Genomic DNA, 19,201 nt, shown 5'->3' on the forward strand with positions numbered 1-19,201 from the left:
AACCCTGGCTTTACCACTTTTGGTAAATGATAGACTGACTCCAGACAAGTTACTTAGCTTCCGTGAGACTCTATGATCTTGTTTTTAACATGAGATGGATCTTCATTTTGCTTAGAGGATAAAAGGAGAGAATGTGTTTGAAATGTCTTGTAGACACTCAAAAGATTAATTATATATGATAACATGAATAATATTTTATTTCTAATAATGAAAACAAAAGTGTCTAAGCTGTATAACTCACTTAAGAGAGTTGCAGCGATGTCTAAAAGGTCTCAAGGATGTGCTTTAACCTTAATGTTGGAAAGCATAGAAATACCTGGAACATTTCAGAAATTTCTGTAACGTCTTGAAAAGTCTTTAATACATTTTGAGTTTATTTTTGTGCATGATGTGATAAAGTAGCCAGTTTGATTCTTTTGCATTTAGCTGTCCAGTTTTCCCAAAGCCATTTATTGGAGAGACTATTCTTTTCCACATTGCATATTCTTGCCTCCTTTGTCGTAGATTAATTGACCACATTGCATGGGTTTATTTCTAGACTCTGTATTCTATTCTGCACAGCTGTATGTCTGTTTCTGTGCCAGTACCATGCTGTTTTGATTACTATAGCTTTGTAGTACAGTTTGAAATTAGGGAGAGTGATATTGCCAGCTTTGTTCTTCTTTCTCAGTGTTGTTTTGGCTATATAGGGTTTTTTTGTGTTTCCATGGAAATTTTAGAATCATTTGTTGTAGAGGTGAAAAATGCCATTGTTATTTTGATAGGGATTGCATTAAATCTGTAGATTGTCTTTGGCAGTATGATCATATTAACAATATTAATTCTTCCAATCCATAAGCATGGTATATTTCTTTCATCAATGTCTTATAGCTTCCTAAGTATGGGTTTTCTGCTTCATTTTTTAGATTTATTCTGAGGGGTTTTATTCTTTTTGATGCCATTGCAAGTAGGATTCTTTTCTTAATTTTTCTTCCTGCTGGTTTGTTGTTACTGTATAGAAACATAACAGACTTCTGTATATTAATTTTGTATCCAGCATAACTGAATCTATTTATTAGTTCTAAGAGTTTTATAGTGTTATCTGTAGGATTTTCTATATGCAGTACCATATCATCTGCACAAATTGACAGTTTTACTGCTTTCTTTCCTATTTGGATTCTGTTTATTTCTTTTTCTTGTCTGGTTGCTGTGGCTAGGACTTCCAATACTATGTTGAATAAAAGTGGTGAGAGGGGTCATCCTTGTCTTGTTACTGATCTTAGAGGAAATACTTTCAGCTTTTCACTGTTGAGTATGATGTCGGCCGTGGGCTTTTCATATTACATTGAGGTATGTCCCCTTTATACTCTGTTGAGAGGTGGGTTTTTTTTTTTTTTCTTTTTAGGGACACACCTGTGGCATATGGAGGTTCCCAGGCTAGGGGTCAAATCAGAGCTACAGTTGCTGGCCTACACCACAGCCACAGCGACGCAGGATCCAAGCTGTGTCTGCGACCTGCACCACAGCTAATGGAAACACCAGATCCTTAACCCACTCAGTGAGGCCAGGGATCGAAACTGCAACTTCATGGTTCCTAGTTGGATTCTTTTCCTCTGCACCACAACAGGAACTCCCCATCCAGTCATCTCTTAGGTTCATTGAGCATCTGTATGAGCCTTACCTTGAACTCTTTCCTGGGTATATTGCTTATCTTCACTTTGCTTAGTTCTTTTTCTGTGGCTTTATCTTGTTCCTTCATTTGGAACATATTTCTCTATTGTCTCATTTTGCATGATTCTCTGTTGTTGTTTCTATGTATTAGGTAAGTTGGTTACATTTCCCAGTCTTGGAGACGTGGCTTTATGTCAAAGACCTCCTGAGGGGCCCAGCATCACCCTCCCCTCTGGTCACCAGTATATGATCTATGGCTGTCTTCTATATGGGCTGTATAGGCCCTTCTGTTATGGCAGGGCCAGCTACTGTGGGGATGCTGATAGGCAGGGCTGGGCCCTGGCCCTGCCTTGTGTGGAGGCTGCCAGCCTACTAGTGGGCAGGACTGAGCTCTGGCATGACCAGCTGCACAGCCCAGAGAGTCCTGGGGCTGGTGCCAGCTTGGCAGTGAGAGAGGCCAGGTCCAGGGGTGCTGGCTGTGTGGTCTGGAGGGTCCAGGGGTAGTGTTAGCCTGCCAGTGGAAGTGGCGGGGTCCCAGCTTGGTTGTGGGGCCCATGGTGTTCTGGGACTAATGCTGGCCCACTGATGGGCAGGTCAGTCCCTGTCACTAATAGGCTAGGAGTCAGGAGGATTCTAAAATGGCTCTAGCCAACACCACTGTCCTTACGGTAGAATGAGCTCCCCAAACTGGCTGTCACCAGTATCTGTGTCCCCAGGGGGTGTCCCCTTTGCCTCCTGCCTGTCTGGGAGGCTCTCTAAGATCAGCAAGTGGATCTCCTTCCAAATTACTGTCTGGGCTGGGACTCAGAGCGTGTGAGATTTTGTGTGCACCCGCTAAGAGCAGAGTCTCCATTTCCTACAGCCGTCTAGATTTCCTGTATGCAAAACCCCACTAGCCTTTATTTCTTTCTTTATTTTTTGTCTTTTTGCCTTTTCTAGGGCTGCTCCCACGGCATATGGAGGTTCCCAGGCATGACCTTTAAAGCCAGATGCTCTTTTTCCTAGGGAAGGGCCCCCAGACTGGGGAGCCTGTTGTGGGGCTGAGACCCCTCACTCCTTGGGGAAATCTCTGCAATTATAGTTATCCCCCCACTGGTAGGTTGCCTTCCCAAGGGTGGAAGGTCTGCACCATGTCACATCTCTGCCCCTCCTCCCCATCTCATTGCTGTTCCTTCTTTACTTTTATTTTATTTTAAGGCCCCACCCGAGGCATATGGGAGTCCCCAGGCTAGGAGTCAAATCAGAGCTGCGTCTGTGACCTACACCATAGCTCACAGCAACACTGGATCCTTATCCCACTGAGTGAGGCCAGGGATCGAACCCTCGTCCTCATGGACACTAGTCGAGTTTGTTACCGCTGAGCCATGATGGGAACTCCCTGCTTCTTCTTTATATCTTTAGTTGTAGAAGATGTTTTTCTTCAAATCTTCTGGTCTTGTAAATAGTTGCTCTGTAAACAGTTATAACTTAGGTGTCCGTGCAGGAGGAGGCGAGCTCAGGGTCTTCCTACTCTGCCGTCTTGGCCATTCATCCAGAGTTTTAAATTTTTGCATGCCAAATGAATTCCTTTTTTGATCAAACCAACTGGAAATGATTTTTAGTTATTTGCAATGAAATGAGACCTGGCCGATGTAAGAGGTGACACTTGAACAGAATCTTGAAAGAGGAGAATTCTGACTAGAGAAAGATCAGATGAAGTGTATTCCAGCAACAATATGAATAATATCATAGAATGAGGGAGACGTGGTTTATTTTATTTTATTTTATCATTTTATTATTTTTGGTTTATTTTATTTTATTTTATTCTATTATTTTTTTGTTTGCTTGACAGGAAAGTAGGATTTATGTGGGCATGAGTAAGGAAGGAGGGGACACCACCAAGGCTCTCTTGAGTGCAGGGCCCACCATTTATCTAGGGGGCCCTGATTAGGGATGTGTTTAACCCCACAGCCGTCTGGGAGGAGCCACTTTTCTGCTACTGTGTTTTCAAATTCATCTGCATTCAACTTAGTAAATCCCACTTTCTTAAAATGTGCATCTTCATACAGATGGCCAAAAATACATGAAAAGATGTTCAACATCACTCATTATTAGAGAAATGCAAATCAAAACCACTATTAGGTACCACCTTACACCAGCCAGAATGGCCAGCATCAAAAAGTCTATAGGAGTTCCCGCTGTGGTGTAGCCGAAATGAATCCGACTAGTACCCATTAGGACTTGGGTTCAGTCCTTGGCCTCGGTCAGTGAGTCAGGAATCTGGTGTTGCCATGGGCTATGGTGTAGGTCGCAAATGTGGCTCAGATCCTGTGCTGCTGTGGCTGTGGTGTAGGCTGGCAGCTCTTGCTCCAATTTGACCCCTAGCCTGGGAATTTCCATGTACTGTGAGTGTGGCCCTAAAAAGCAAGGGAAAAAAAAGTCTACAAACAATAAATGCTGGAGAGGGTGTTGAGAAAAGGGAACTCTCTTATGCTGTTTGTGGGAATGTTAATTGGTGCAACCACTATGAAAAACAGTATGGAGATTCCTTCAAGAACTAAAAATAGAACTACCATTTGATCTAGCAATCCCACTCTTGGGCATATCTCCAGAGAAAACCATGACTTGAAAAGATGCATGTACTCCAGTGTTCTTTGCAGCGCTATGTGCAATAGCCAAGACATGGAAGCAACCTAAATGTCCATTGACAGAGGAGTGGATAAAGAAGACGTGGTGCATATACACAGTGGAATATTACCCAGTCATAAAAAGGAATGAAATGATGGCATTTGCAGCAGCATGGATGGATCTAGAGATTGTCATGCTGAGTGAAGTTAGTCAGACAATGAGACGCAGATATCATGTGCTGTCATGCTGTCACTTATATGTGGAATCTAAAAAGAGGATACAGGAGTTCCTGTGGTGGCTCAGCAGTTAACAAATCTGACTAGCAGCCATGAGGATGCAGGTTCGAACCCTGGCCTTGCTCAGTGGGTTAAGGATCTTGCATTGCGGTGAGCTGTGGTGTAGGTCAAAGACGCGGCTCGGATCCTGCGTTGCTGTGGCTCTGGCGTAGGCTGGCAGCTACAGCTCTGATTCGACCCCTAGCCTGGGAACCTCCATATGCTACCAGTGTGGTCCTAAAAAGCAAAACAAAGCAAATAAATAAATAAATAAAAATAAAAAGAGGATACAAAGAACTTCTTTGCAGAACAGAAACCGACAGACTTTGAAGAACTTATGGTTATTAAAGGAGACAGGTTGAGGGGTAGGATGGTCTGTGGGTTTGGGATGGAAATCTTTTAAAACTGAGTTGTATAACTATCAATATAATAAAATTCATTGAGTTAAAAAAAAAAGATGTGGATCTTCTGGTGGCCAGGGATCTTGAACTTGACCCTGTGTAAGGCTTCAATCACATGCTCCTTGTTCTGCAGTTTGGTGCAGATGGACATTATGACGTGGCCAGTGTGGACCCTGACCCCTGTGCCCTGGGGCTTCCCGAAGGCACCAGGCATACCTGTCTGGAGCCTAGATTGGGCACAGCATGCCAGTCATGAATGTCCACTGGAGAGGGCTGTCTCCACGGTCCCTAAGGCAACCTGTACTGGGTACAGGCTGCAGACACTACCTAGGAGGCTGCCGTTCACAGCCACTGCACACAGGGCTTATTTGGCTGCAGGTGGCAGATCTAGTTTAGATCTCGAGACTGTGCAGGTGTGGAGGGTAAGGCCTCTGCTTGGAAGTGTGATGTAAGCAGAAGCCTTGGGATTCAAATGAGCAGATGCATTGCAAACCAAAAGAACCACACATGCAAAGAGGGAAATTCATTGGCATGTTTAAGGAACTGAAAGAGGACTGTGGCTTCGAAGTTAGTCGGTGGGAAGTGGGCAAGGGCTAGATCTTGCAGCGCCTTGACGCTACCATTAGAACTTTGATTCTCATTTATGCATTCCTTCCTTAACCATTTCCTGAGAATTTTCTCTGAACTAGGCCATATGTAGTAAATTGGAATGTAGCAATTAATAATGGCCAATACTCATTGAATACTTACCATTTGCTTTTTAAACCCTTTGATGCACTAATTCATTTAAACATCCCAGCAACTCTATGACCAAGATACTACAATTGTTCTCATTTGACAGGTGGGAAAACTGCAATGTGGAGAAAATAATTTTCACAATCATACAACCAGCAAGTGGTAACTTCTGGGCATTCTTATTCTTTTTTTGTGGGGGTGGGGTTGGGGGCGTCCCACAGCATATGGAGTTCCTGGGCCAGGAATCAGATCTGAACTGATGTTGTGACCTGCCACCAGATCCTTAACCCACTGTGCTGGGCCGGGGATCGAACTCACATCCCAGTGTTCCAGAGATGCCACTGATCCTGTTGTTTCACAGCAGGAGCTCTGGCATTCTTGTTTTTTTTCCCCTATTTTTTAATTACTCAATGAATTTATTACATTTATAGTTGTACAATGATCATCACAATCCAATTTTATACACCCCAGCACATCCCCTTACCCCCTGAACTGTCTCCTTTGGAGACCATAAGTTTTCCAAAGTCTGTGAGTCAGTATCTGTTCTGCAAAGAAGTTCATTGTGTCCTTTTTCAGATTCCACATGTCAGTGAAAGCATTTGATGTTGGTGTCTCATTGTCTGACTGACTTCACTTAGCACGGTAATTTCTACGTCCATCTATGTTGCTGCAAATGCCAGTATTTCTTTCCTTTTAATGGCAGAGTAATATTCCACTGTGTATATGTGCCACATCTTCTTGATCCACTCCTCTGTCGATGGGCATTTAGGTTGTTTCCATGTCTTGGCTATTGTATATAGTGCTGCAATGAACATTGGAGTACATGTGTCTTTTTGAGTCGTGGTTTTCTCTGGATAGATGCCCAGGAGTTGGATTGCTAGATCAAATGGTAGTTCTGTTTTTAGTTTTCTGAGGAATCTCCATACTGTTTTCCAAAGTGGTTGCACCAATTTACATTCCCACCAACAGTGTACTAGGGTTCCTTTTTCTCCACACCCTCTCCAGCACTTATTGTTTGTAGATTTTTTGATGATGGCCATTCTGGCTGGTGTAAGGTGGTACCTCAGAGAGGTTTTGATTTGCACTTCTCTAATAATGAGTGATGTTGAACATCTTTTCATGTGTTTTTTGGCCATCTATATGTCTTCCTTGGAAAATTGTCTGTTTAGATCTGCCCATTTGTTGATGGGGTTGTTTGTTTTTTGGGTATGGAGCTGCAGAAGGTGTTTATAAATTTTGGAGATTAATCCCTTATCAGTCAATTCATTTGCAAAGATTTTCTCCCATTCTATGGGTTGTCTTTTGGTTTTGTTTAGGGTTTCCTTTGTTGTGCAGAAACTTTTAAGTATGATTAGGTCCCATTTGTTTATTTTTGTTTTTACTGTTGTTATTCTAAGAGGTGGATCTGAGAAGATGTTGCTGTGGTTTATGTCAGAGAGTGTTTGGCCAATGTTTTGCTCTAAGAGTTTTACAGTGTCTGGTCTTATATCTAGGTCTTTAATCCATTTTGAGTTTATTCTTGTGTATGGTGCTAGGAAGTGTTCTAATTTCATTCTTTTCCATGTGGCCGTCCAGTTTTCCCAGCACCTCCTTTGTCATAGATTAGTTGGCTGTAGGTGCGTGGGAGCATTCTTATTCTTAATTGCTTTGGTTTATTGCCTTTTGTCTAAGATTAGAGGACAGTTGTCCTGGTCATTTTAGCCACCTAAACAATGCTTTAGATGTAGGCAGCTAGTTAAGAGAATTTCCCAAACATGGCAGATCATAAGAACTCCTGGTGAAGTAAGAAACGGACCTTTCTTCTAGAGATTTCGGTCCACCCTGGAATTTGTATTTCTAAGTTTGATAAATGCTGGCTTAGTAGTTCGGTTCAATGGCTTTTTGCTGAACATTTCCTAGTTTGGGTGGCTGGTCACTACTTTCCAGAATGTGTCACCTTGCGCATACCATTTCACCTGGGCATCAGTTCTCCTTTCTGATAAGTGCAGCTAATAATAGTACTATCTCCTAGGGCTATCATGCAGATTAAATGTGCTTCCTGTAAAGTGCTTAGATCAATGCCTGATGCTTACTGAGCAATGATGACAACAACATGTTACAAGCAAGGGAAAACAAGGATTTTTTTTTTCAGCTTTACCTGTGGCATGTGGAATTTCCCAAGCTAGGGATCCAACCTACCCTGCAGCAGTAACCAGAGCCCAGCCGTAACAACATCAGATCCTTAACCCACTGAGCCACCAGGGAACTCCCAGGCAAGGATTTAAAATTTTTTTTTCTTTTTTTCTTTTTTTTTTTTTTTTCTTTTTAGGGCTGACCCTGTGGCATGTGGAAGTTCCCTGGCAAGGGGTTTCTTTTTTTCTTTTTTTTTTTTTTTTGTCTTTTTGCCATTTCTTGGGCCCCTCCAGTGGCATATGGAGGTTCCCAGGCTAGGGGTCCAATCAGAGCTGTAGCTGCCAGCCTACGCCAGAGCCACAGCAACGCGGGATCCGAGCCACGTCTGCAACCTACACCACAGCTCACGGCAACACCGGATTATTAACCCACTGAGCAAGGGCAGGGACCGAACCCGCAACCTCATGGTTCCTAGTCGGATTCGTTAACCACTGCCCTGGCAAGGGGTTTCAAATCAGAGCTGCACCTGCTGGCCTATGCCTCAGCCATAGCAACACGGGATCCAAGCCTCGTCTGTGACCTACATTACAGCTCATGGTAATGCCAGATCCTTTAATCCACTGAGCAAGGCTACATCCCCATGGATACTAATCAGGTTTGTTAATGGTGAGCCACAAAGGGAAGTTCCAATACATTTTTTTAAAATTTTTGTCTTTTTTTGGTCTTTTTTAGGGCTGTACCCACAGCATATGGAGGTTCCCAGGCTAGGGGTCTAATCTGAGCTGTTTCCGCCAGCCTATGCCAGAGCCACAGCAACACCAGATCCAAGTTGCATCTGCGACCTTACACCACAGCTCGCAGCAATGCTGGATCCTTAACCCACTGATCGAGGCCAGGGATCGAACTGGCAACCTCATGGTTTCTAGTCAGATTTGTTTCTGCTGTGCCACGACGGGAACTCCCCAAAACATTTTTTTTTTAACTGACATATTTACAATGTTGTGATAATTTCTGACTTGTGGTTACCACCCTCCACCTGGGTGGGGGTTTTGATATGCATCGGATTGTTATCTACATCCCTTCTGGAGGAACCCAAGGCTCTGTTGTCCTAATCATTAACTTCTTGAGCTTGCTCTTTGGAATTCAGGGAACGCCTAGGAGGCTAGAGCCTTTTTTCTTTCTTTTCTTTTTTTCTTCTTCTTCTTCTTCTTTTTTTTTTTTTTTTTTTTAACAAACAAGAAATGGGAGTCATGGCAGGGTTTTTGCACCCAGGAAGGCCCTACAAAGGCTTGCTTGGTTTTAATCCCTTTTGATACCCCTCAGTCTTGAGGGGAACAGGGGCAGGACAAGAAAGAGAATAACGTTTTGCATAAATTTATTGTAAACTCCATAACGGAACTAAGTTTTAGGGGGGTTTGGTTTCTAATGCAGTGAAGATGCTGACGACTGGAAAGGTGAAGATGCCTGGGAATTCAGTGTCAGCGATCACAACTGGTGGCTTGGGGAACCTTCTGGGGTCTTTCAGGGTCTTTATGACTCTAAGGCAGGATTCCCAAGTAACATAAGGTCCCCAGTTAAATTATTTCAGATAAACAACAAAAATTTTAGCACAAGCAGCTCCCAAATTGCATAGGACATACTTACCATTCGTGGCTTAACTGAAACCTCAGTTTACGGGCATCCTGTATTCTTATTTGTTAAACCTGGAAACCCTACCTTTAGGGAAGGACTGCCCCCTAAGCCTGAGTCCAAAGGCCCTCACTCTGCAACAAGCCCCAAGCAAGAAGTCTCTACTTGCCAGGAGCCCCAGTCTATCCCAGAGGGGCCGCTCACGCTTCCGCCCCGCCCAGGCAGCACTAGTGGAGCCCCGAGTGACCGAGCCCTGCGCGCCCGCCGGCCCTGCCCCGCCCCCGAGCAGAGGGCGCAGCCCCCAGCCGGGCAGGCCCCACCCGGCGGTTGAAGTGTGAGGCGTTACGTTGCTCCCTCCCACGCAGTGCACTCAGTCAAGGCCAGAAACTCGCTCGCCATGTCCGCTGAGGAGGCGGGGGATGTTTTCCATAGAGCCCGTGGCAGAACTCTGGACGCGTTTTCCTCAGGTACTGCCCGCCCTTCGCCCTGGGAGGGAATGGTTTCGGGGCTGCGGAACCTTCAGCCGGGGAACGTTCGGTGGGGATACGCACCTCCAGCCGGACCCCAGCGGAGAGTGCACCCTGGGGCCGGGGACCGCAATAGCGGCCGCACCGTGGGCAAGTTGGGCTTTCAGGAGCGCTGTTGGGAGGAGTGCCTGGGCGAGGGGTAGGGGTCTCGGAGCCTCGCTGGCCTTGACCGAAGTTCCCTGAGAGAAAATAGAATGAAGCTGCAGAGCATAGTTAATAGCGTGAGCTTTGCAGTTAGACTTGGTTTCCAAGCCCTGCCTTGGACACATTTGTTCAGCGCGTCTTGGCCTCAGTTTCTTCATCTGTAAAACGGGTGTAATAACTGCGAGGTTATGTGTGGCACTGGATAAGCGCTGGGTGGACGGTTAGATGCGGTTATTTTTATTATGGTCTTTGGCCATGATGTAGTTTGTGTTCCATGATCGTGGTTCCTCACTGTAATATGAGTTATCCACCAGAATGTGAGCAATGCCCGTCAGAATGGAAGCGAGGGGAGGCAGTCAAAAGTCGTGTTGGAGTTAAGTGCTTGCACTTTGGATTTAGATAACCCACCTCACTGTAAAAGTGGGTTTGTTAATACTTAACTCATAGGGGAGAGTTAGCAGGTGGAAAGGGTTTCTGTGACCCAGTGCTAGGTGCTAAGTGAATGTTAATGTTAGCCCTAGAGCTGTAAGTCAAGAGCGAGGCTTGTTCCTGGTTCCTTGGTCCTCCCAGCATGGAGTCAGAGTCTCCAGTTTTTGTGACCCCAAGGAAGTCACCCCAGCTGCCCTGTGTGATCTAGCTTGTACTCACCTTTTTTGCTGTATGCTCTCTGCTCTTCCCCTTGCCCAGTTCTCCTGCCTCACTGGTTTTCTTGAACTCCATTTGAAGGGGCCAAAGTCTTTATATCCTTAAGGGCCAGCTAGTCTCTGCTGGACTAGCTAATAGCTGGACTGCTGGGCCTGGCTCTTTCTCATCCTTAACACCTTATTTAAAGTTCAGTCACTTTCTCAGATTTTCCCTGGCTGTCTTTACTAAAGTAGGTGTCTCTTATAATTCTGTGTCCTAAAGCCTTTTTCTTTTCTTTCTTTCCAGCTGTTGGTGTGTGTTGGGGGGTGGGGGGCAGCAAGGTTTTGGAAGAGCACGTCGGGCTAGAAATCTAGCTGAGGTAGTTTTAGAAAGTACAGTCTGTGTGCGCATTCCCCAAATATTTTAATAGGCCCTTTTCACCCTATTGTCGAACCCAAGTTTGTGTGCCCAACGTACACTGAGGCCAAACAAATGGAAATATCAGAGTGTGGAGCAGAGAAAGTTTCATTTCATGCCCCAGGCTTGGAGAATGTTAACTCATTCTTGAAAGACCCCAGCTCCCAGTGGTTTTCAGGGAAGGGTTTTTAAGGGCAGCATTTACGGTGACAGCTGCAGGGTGCATGACTTCTGTTTCGTTGCTCCTGAGGTGACAGGCTGGTGTTCCAGGAATCTCCGTCCTCAGCCTTCAGGCTCTGATCTGTCTGGGGTCTCAGCATGTAGTTACCATTCTCCACCTGAGTGAGGGCCTTCTTTCCTGCAATAATCACACCGTATCAGATTGTTGTGTATATCCCTTGAGGAAGAATCAGGACTCTGTTTTGTCTCTGACTTATTGTTTCTTGACTGCTTTTCCTTTGTTTCTACATTCCTCACTTCCCTAATTAGTAACTCCTTGAATCTACTCTTTGGGACTCCAGGAAGGTCTAGGAGACTAAAACCTTTTTCTTGGAACAAGAAATAGGCAACTTCGGAGTTCCTGTCATGGCTCAGCAGGAACAAACCTGACTAGTGTCCATGAGGGCGCAGGTTCTATCCCTGGCCTTGCTCAGTGGGTTAAGGATCTGGTGTTGCCTTGAGCTATGGTGTAGGTCGCAGATGCAGCTCACATCCCACATTGCTGTGGCTGTGGCTAGCGGGTGCAGCCTTAAAAAAAAAAAAGAAAGAAAGGAAAGAAAAAGAAATAGGGAACTTGAAAAGGCTTTTGTGTTCTGGAGGGCCCACAGTGTCTGGCGCAGTTTCGTTGTAATGTGAGGTTTTTGAGATTTATCCATATTGAGATAAGTAGCTCTAGTTTGCTCATTTTCCTGCTGGGCAGTATTCCATGGTATAAGCCTATACTTGATGATAGATTCCGTTACTGGGTATTCTGAAGATCTTCCCTTTTCCTCTCCCAAAGCACTCTCTCCCTCCCCCACCATGCTCCAGGAGGCCCGCCTCTGTGGGCTTCATCTGTGGGCTCCTTGCTCCCTGGCTTCCTGTTGGGTTCAGCCAATGGGGAGTCCTGACTGGAGATCAGAGGGGGCGGGAAGCAAAAGTCAGGCTGTTTATTCCCCTGGTTTATTTCCTGGGGGGTTGCCTCAGGCTGACTGTGTTCCTTACCTGAAATTCCCTGCTCATTTCAAGATAGGCTTTCTGCTGAAACTCTCTTTTCAGATTCGGAACCCCTTTCTTCTTCCTTTCAGACATAATTCTGCTTTTCTTTTCTTTTTTTTTGGCGACACCTGCAGCATGTGGAAGTTCCCTGGGCCAGGGATCCAACCTGCGCCCACAGCATGGACGCACGCTCCAGCAGGGACAACGCCGGTTCCTTATCCCGCTGCACTGCAAGGGAACTCCTGTCGTCGTGCTTTTCAGTGTTGGACTACTAAACTGTCCTTTGACAGTTTCTTGGCACTCAATTCATCCCAAATAATCCTCTTTTAAACTTTTTTAATTCTCCTAATTTGAGTATGCCAGCTATTTCCTGCTGGGACCCTGATATGATGGCCAGGATCCATCATATTATTTCTGTTTTTCACTCCTGGTGACAAGGCTGTTGTGAACATTCTTTTACATATCTCCTTCTGGGTACATGGGTACATTTCTCCAGGGCATGTGCCCAGGAGAGCAGAGCTCTGGGTTTAGGTGTGGTCTTTCAAACTGCCTCCCAGAGTGCTTGTACCAACCTAGACTCCCACTGGCAGGGAAAGAAGAAAGTACCTCGTTACTCTGCACTAGCTCTTTTCAGTTCAGGAAGTATTGATGATTGTGTTCCTACTGTATTCTCGAGCATCTGGCGGGGGGGGGGGGTTGGAAAAAGAGAGGGGAGGGCAAGCTGCACACCCTCAGAGGCTCATTATCTAGGCACAGGGCTGTGGCACAAAAAATAATTCTTGGCAACTGGTGGGCTCTGTAGGGCACTGCAGTGGGAATTGGAGTTTTAAGTATTGGTCCTGGGTGATGGGGAGACTGTTAAGTGAAATCAGGGAGTAAGGAGTAGGGCTAGGTTTGATGGGATTGATCTGGGCAGTGGTGGCTTTGAAATGCTGTCAGAAAATCTGAGGCAGCGTGTAGGGTCCCGCACGCAGCTGGAGATGGAGGTGTGGATGCCACCCACAGAGAGGGTGGTAGCCAGCGTTGCTGCAGGAGTCAGTGGCATTGCTAAGGAGGAAAGTGTGTAGTCATGGAGGGCGTGTGTGTGTGTGTGTGTGTGTGTGTGTGTGTGTGAAATCTTAGAATCTGCCAACGTTTAGGGGGTAGGAAGGAAGAAAAGACCCTGAAGGTCTCAGAGCAGTAAACAACCAGAAATTTTGAAAGAGAAAACCAGGAGCTGGCCTTGATACCATGGTTGGGGAGGAGGCTACTGGCAGGTGGTCCATAAGGTCAGACGCTGCAGACATGTAGGTGCCTGTTAGCTCAGTAGAGGGTGGTGGGTTTGATTTTATGTCACCCACGGGAGGACAGTTTCAGTAGAGTTTAGCAGGAGCCTCAGGCCTGGAATGTTGGAGGTCTGAGGAGTGGTAGAGAGAATGTGAAATCAGCAAAGGTAGGGTTCTGTTTGGAGCCGTTTGGTGGTGCAGGGTAGACAGAGGATTAATAGCAGCTTGATGGAGGAGCGGTGCTGGAGGGTTTGCAGTAGTAATAATGATGACACAATCAACAGGAGCACCTAACATTTAGCCGGGGTTTTTGGCATGCCAGGCACTGTACTCTATGCTGTATGGGAATTAGCTCATGTAGTCTTCATGATAGTCTTATCTTTTTATAGTTGGGGGAGGAATCTGAGAAAGGCTAGGCAACTTGCCCAAGCTCATGTGATTGGTTTGCACTGGGTCTGGGGTTGAAAAATGCAAAAGGCAGAATAATTATTGGGAGAGCAATATCCGAAGAGAGGGGAAAAGATGGGATTGAGGGCTTGGAAGAGGGGTTGGCCCGGGAAACAAATGGCCTCTTTGACCATCTCTCTCTCCTTCTGTTTTTCTGTCCATCAGTTCACCAGTCTGTCCATCATGTGTCCATCATTTCATCTGTCCCTCTGTCTGTTGGTTGATCCACTTGCCCACTCATCAAATGTACTTGGCGGCGTCCTTGTCCCAGGCATTGAGTAGATGCTGGCGTGCAGTGACCAGTGGAAACCAGCTCTGATTCCTCAGCTCTGGCCCGCACCTCCTTGGAGAGCACGGCCTTAACCTGCCAGTCAGTGTTCACAAACCGGCATAAACCACAGCTGTGGCAAAAGTCAGGGAAGGGAGGAATGCCCCTGGTCAGGAGGTGAGGGGGATTTTACTAAGAACCTGCAGGAGGTGCTTCTCTGAGGAAGGGGGCCGTCACCTGATTGCTGAAGGCTGAGTAGGAGGTACCCGGGTGTGAAGGGGGAGGGCCATGGTGGAGTGGAGACAGAGCAATGTGGGGGTCTGGCTTGGTGGACAGGCAGGGGAAAGGTGAGGGGTGAAAGGGACCCTGGATATGTATGAATCAGGGTGTTGTGGGATGAGGCCAGAGAGTGGGGAAGGGGGTCACGGAGGAGTTTTGTCTTTACCTAAAGGCACTAAGAGTTTTCAGCTGCATATGTGAGGACACAGGGACAGGCGATCCAATTTCCATTTTGGAAAGGATGGTCTGGCTGCAGCATAACAGCAGAGTTTCTGCCTGCAAGGAACTTGCAGTGCAGTCTGATTGGCAGCTGGAGCTCAGCCACTGGTCTGGAAGCAACATTTGCAAGGCACACATTGTAACTTTGAATCTATAGATTTTCTGGGAGCTGGAGGTACATGTGGTAGAGGTGGGGGCTTCCGCTGGAGATTGGGGTACTGAGGTGTGAAGCTTCCTAGCCCGTTGGAACTGCCCTAGGGTTGCCTTGGGACCAGAGCACAAGAGAGGCACTCACCTGGCAAAGAATAGTGGTGATGCAGAGAGACTTAGAAGGCAAACTGGTGAGACTGGGCGAGGGGAAACGACCCTGTTCTTCTCTAGATGTGGGGCCTGCACCTGGTCCTCTCCTCCCCAGTGGCCATGCTCAGTGGGGGTCATCTAGTGCAGGGTTTTTAGAAGCCTGGCCGTGGAGGATTAGGTTTAGAATCCCCCGTCTTGGAGTTTCCCAGTGGTGCCGTGGGTTAAGGATCTGGCTTTGTCACTGCTGGGGTTCTGGTCGCAGCTGTGGTGCAGGTTTGATTCCTGGCCTGGGAACTTCTGTGTGCTGCAGGCATGCCCCCCCACCCCCACCCCCAAGAGAACCCCCTAGTCTTGTGGGCTCACTTCTTTGGATGTTGAGCACCTTGTCTACCCCCAGACTGCCTCTACCGCTGTCTCTGACTTTTCCCTGGATCCCAGTCCTCCATTAGCATTGCTGGTGACTTTGAGCAGTGCTCTTGAAGGGCACATTGCCAGTCCCCGCTCTGTGGGCAGGTAAAGCCTCCAGCTGGTGAGCTGGTAAGAGCTGCCCCGAGGGCGGGATCGGAAGAGAAAGGAAAGGAACTGGGCTTTTCTGTCTCTTGCCAAAATACACGCTGCCTGTCAAGGAGTGTGAACTAAAGCAACTGTGCTTAAAATCACAGCCCCGATAACCCTCACACTCACTACCGGAAGCCCCCTCCAAAATGAAACCATTTGTTTCTCAAGTGAAGCTTGTCGAGTAAATGAAAGAGCCCCGCCTTAGCCAGCTTGGGCTGCCATAGGCACACACCATAGGCTGAATGCCTGATAAACAACAGACATTTGCTGCTCCCAGTTCTGGAGGCTGGCAGGCCAAGGTCAAGGAACCTGCAGATTTGCTCTCTGGTGGTTCATAGATGACTGTCTTTTTTCTGGTTCATAGATGACTGTCTTTTTTTATGTCCTCACGTGGAGAAAGCAAAGTGAGTGCTGTAGGGGCTCTTTTATAAGGGCAGTAGTCCCAGTACTAAGCCCTCAGGACTGACTTAACCTCCCAAGGATCCTACCTCCAAATATCATCAGAGTGGGGTGAGGTTTCACCGTAAGAATTTTGGAGGGACCAGACATTGTCCACAGCAAGCTCTTTAAGGCCATTGCCTCCCTGGCAATTGTCAAGTAACCGTATTCCATGCACTTCTTCGAAGAGCGTTGAATGCGAAGCCTGGCTTCAGTCATCCATTCCATGTTAACACAATCTGCTAGGCTCTGCCACAGATGTTTATAGGAAGTGAATTGTACATGTTTCACCTGAGAAGGTTCACAATCCTCAGGCATGTTCAAATATTCATTTTAATTAGGCAAATTGATAATTATATTTCCTTGACACGTATCCTAATTAAGACTACTTTCTCCCAGCAAGTGATTGTCTCTCTGAAAAGTTTAGGACGTCTGTTTTGAAGAAATTCTCAAAGGGAGGAATAGCAAGGTAAACTGTGTTTTCAGAATTACCTATATTTAATTATTTTCAGGTCCTAATCAGTTTTTCCAGTTCCTTTTGCCACTGGAGTAGTTTCCCCCTTTGAGACATGGCTCTTCGGTGGTTTTACGTAAAAGGATGATTTCCCTGGACATTTTAAACTTCTGCAGCTGTTTCAGAGGAGCCAACTGTATTCACTGCTCCTGAGTATTGCTTGGTCCCGTCTGGAAACCAAGAATAGATGAAATCTCTGAGAAATAACTTGCTCCATCCCTTCCAGGTCTTACCTAAGAACTTTGCTAGAAACAGCAGACCTAGAAATGTTGGTTCAGGTCTAAACAGGGTTGAAAATATTGTGGTGTAAAAAATTCTAACATATCAGAGTTCCCTGGAGGCCTAGTGGTTAAGGATTTGGCATTGTCACTGCTATGGCACAGGTTCAGTCCTTGGCCTGGGAACTTCCACATGCTATGAGTGTGGCCAAAGATAAAAGTGAAATAAATCTTTTAAAAAAATACTAACGTATCAACCTTAGTTCTAACAAAAATAATCAATGAAGAAAGGAAGTGAATTTTTGAATTATGTGGGCTAGACAGTTACCCATTTGAGAAGAGTTCCTGTGACTAAAATCGTAATTTCGATTACTTATCCCCTCCTCATTATCATCATCCATAAAAATTAGTGTGCAAAAATTTCCCATTATTATAACATGCCCAAGAGACAAATGAACTTTAAGTTTTGAATGCCTTTTTTTTCATTCTTTTTTTAAAAAAATAGCTTTATTGAGGGAGTTCCCGTCATGGCGCCGTGGTTAACGAATCCGACTGGGAGCCATGGGGTTGTGAGTTCCGTCCCTGGCCTCACTCAGTGGGTTAAGGATCCAGCGTTGCCGTGAGCTGTGGTGTGGGTCTCGGACGTGACTTGGATCTGGCATGACTGTGGCTGTGGCGTGGACCAGCAGCTGCAGCTCTGATTGGACCCCTGGCCTGGAAGCCTCCATGTGCCATGGGTGGGGCCCTAGAAAAGACTAAATAAATAAATAAATAAGAATAAAGTAAAATAGCTTTATTGAGCTACCATAACATTCATTCATGTTAAGTTTCCTTGGTTTTTAAGCAGTCTGCAGAGTGGTGCACCATCCGAATTTCCGAATATCTCAGTCTCCCCCGCAAAAAGGAAACTCTGTGCCCATTTGCAGTCACTTTAATGTTTCTAATCCCAGCACAGTCAGCTACTGATTTACGTCGGTAGCCTTGCCTTTCCTGTGCACTTCATATAAATGGAATCGTGTAATCTGTGGTCTCTTGTGACTAGCTTCTTTCCCTCAGCATAATCTTCTGAAGATTCACCCACGTGGCAGCATGTGTCGGTGCTTTGTTCCTTTTTTACTGAACGGCGTTCCGGTGTGCACCCAACCACACTGTTTATCCATTCACCCGTTGGTGGACATTTGGACCCTTTTTGGACCTTGGCAGACGCTCCCCCATTTGGACACTGGCTCTCGTGAATAAAGCTCTTATGAACATCCACATAGAGGTCTTTGTTGGACGTACGTGTCGTTTCTCTTGGGTAGATACCTAGGGTTGGAGCTGCTAGGTTAGGCACATAACTGGGTCTTACATTTTGAGGACCCGCCAAACTGTTCTCCAAAGCAGCTGCACCATTTACATTCCTAGCCGCAGTACACAGGGGTTCCCATTTCTCCGTGTCCTCACCCACATTCGTTATTGTCCATCTTTGACTGTAACCAAGCAGATGGGTGTGAAGTCGAACCTCATCGTGGTTTTGACTTGCATTTTCCTAATGCCTCATAATGTTGAACATCTTTTCATGTGCTTATTGGCTGTTTGAAGAATCCTTGAAGAAATGTCTGTTCAGATCCTTTGCCTTGTTTTTATTTTTTTTACTTTTTATTTTTTATTTTATTTTATTTTTTTGGCTTTTTAGGGCTGCCCCTGTGGCATATGGAGGTTCCCAGGCTCAGGGTCAAATTGGAGCCGTAGCTGCTGGCCTACACCACAGCCATAGCAATGCTATGCTGCATTTGCGACCTATGCCACAGCTCGTGGCAACACCGGATCCTTAACCCACTGAGCGAGGCTGGGGATTGAACCTGCGTCCTCATGGATGCTAGTCAGATTCGATTTTGCTGTGCCACTACAGGAACTCCATTTGTCTTGTTTTTAATAAGGTTTTTTCTCTTTCTATTACTGAGTTGTAAGAGTTCTTTGTACAATCTGGATACAAGTCTCTTGTCAAATATATGACTTGCACATTCAGTGGATTGTCTTTTCACTTTCTTGATTGTATAATTTGCAACACCAAAGATTTTAATTCCAAAGTTCCAATTATCAACTTTTTCTTTTATTACTTATACTTCTGATGCCATATCTAGGAAATCTTTACCTAAACCAAAATTGTGAAGCTTTTCCTTTAAAGAGTATTTAAGCTCTTCCATTTAGGTCTGGGTCCATACTGAGTAAATTTTTCTGTATGGTGTGGGTGGAGTCTAATTAGAAAATTTTTTTTTTATTATAGTAGAAGCCTGATAGTTGGTCAATGAAGAGAAAAAAATTAAAGAGAGGGATTATTTGAAAATTACAGGAGTTCCTGTCATGGCTCAGCAGAAACAAATCTGACTAGTATCCA

At 45.7% G+C, this 19,201-nt stretch overlaps 1 protein-coding gene and 1 pseudogene across 1 annotated transcript in view; one reads left to right on the forward strand and one right to left on the reverse strand.

Moving 5' to 3' along the window:
- Positions 1–5,204: 5,204 nt before the first annotated feature.
- LOC146404540 (small nucleolar RNA SNORA70) lies at positions 5,205–5,311 on the reverse strand (annotated as a pseudogene).
- A 4,471-nt stretch (positions 5,312–9,782) lies between these two features.
- The window catches only part of CPPED1 (calcineurin like phosphoesterase domain containing 1), a 121,819-nt gene continuing 112,400 nt past the window's right edge, over positions 9,783–19,201 (forward strand). Inside the window, 1 exon segment of the mRNA NM_001243581.1 lies at positions 9,783–9,876. Within this exon segment, the coding sequence (NP_001230510.1) occupies positions 9,807–9,876 (70 nt within the window). The 5' untranslated portion in view covers positions 9,783–9,806.

This window comes from Sus scrofa, chromosome 3 (assembly GCF_054392235.1).
Source record: "Sus scrofa isolate SSC_HxYL_T2T_F1_AM1 chromosome 3, Sscrofa_HxYL_maternal_Yorkshire_Landrace_v2.0, whole genome shotgun sequence".
Taxonomy (NCBI): domain Eukaryota; kingdom Metazoa; phylum Chordata; class Mammalia; order Artiodactyla; family Suidae; genus Sus; species Sus scrofa.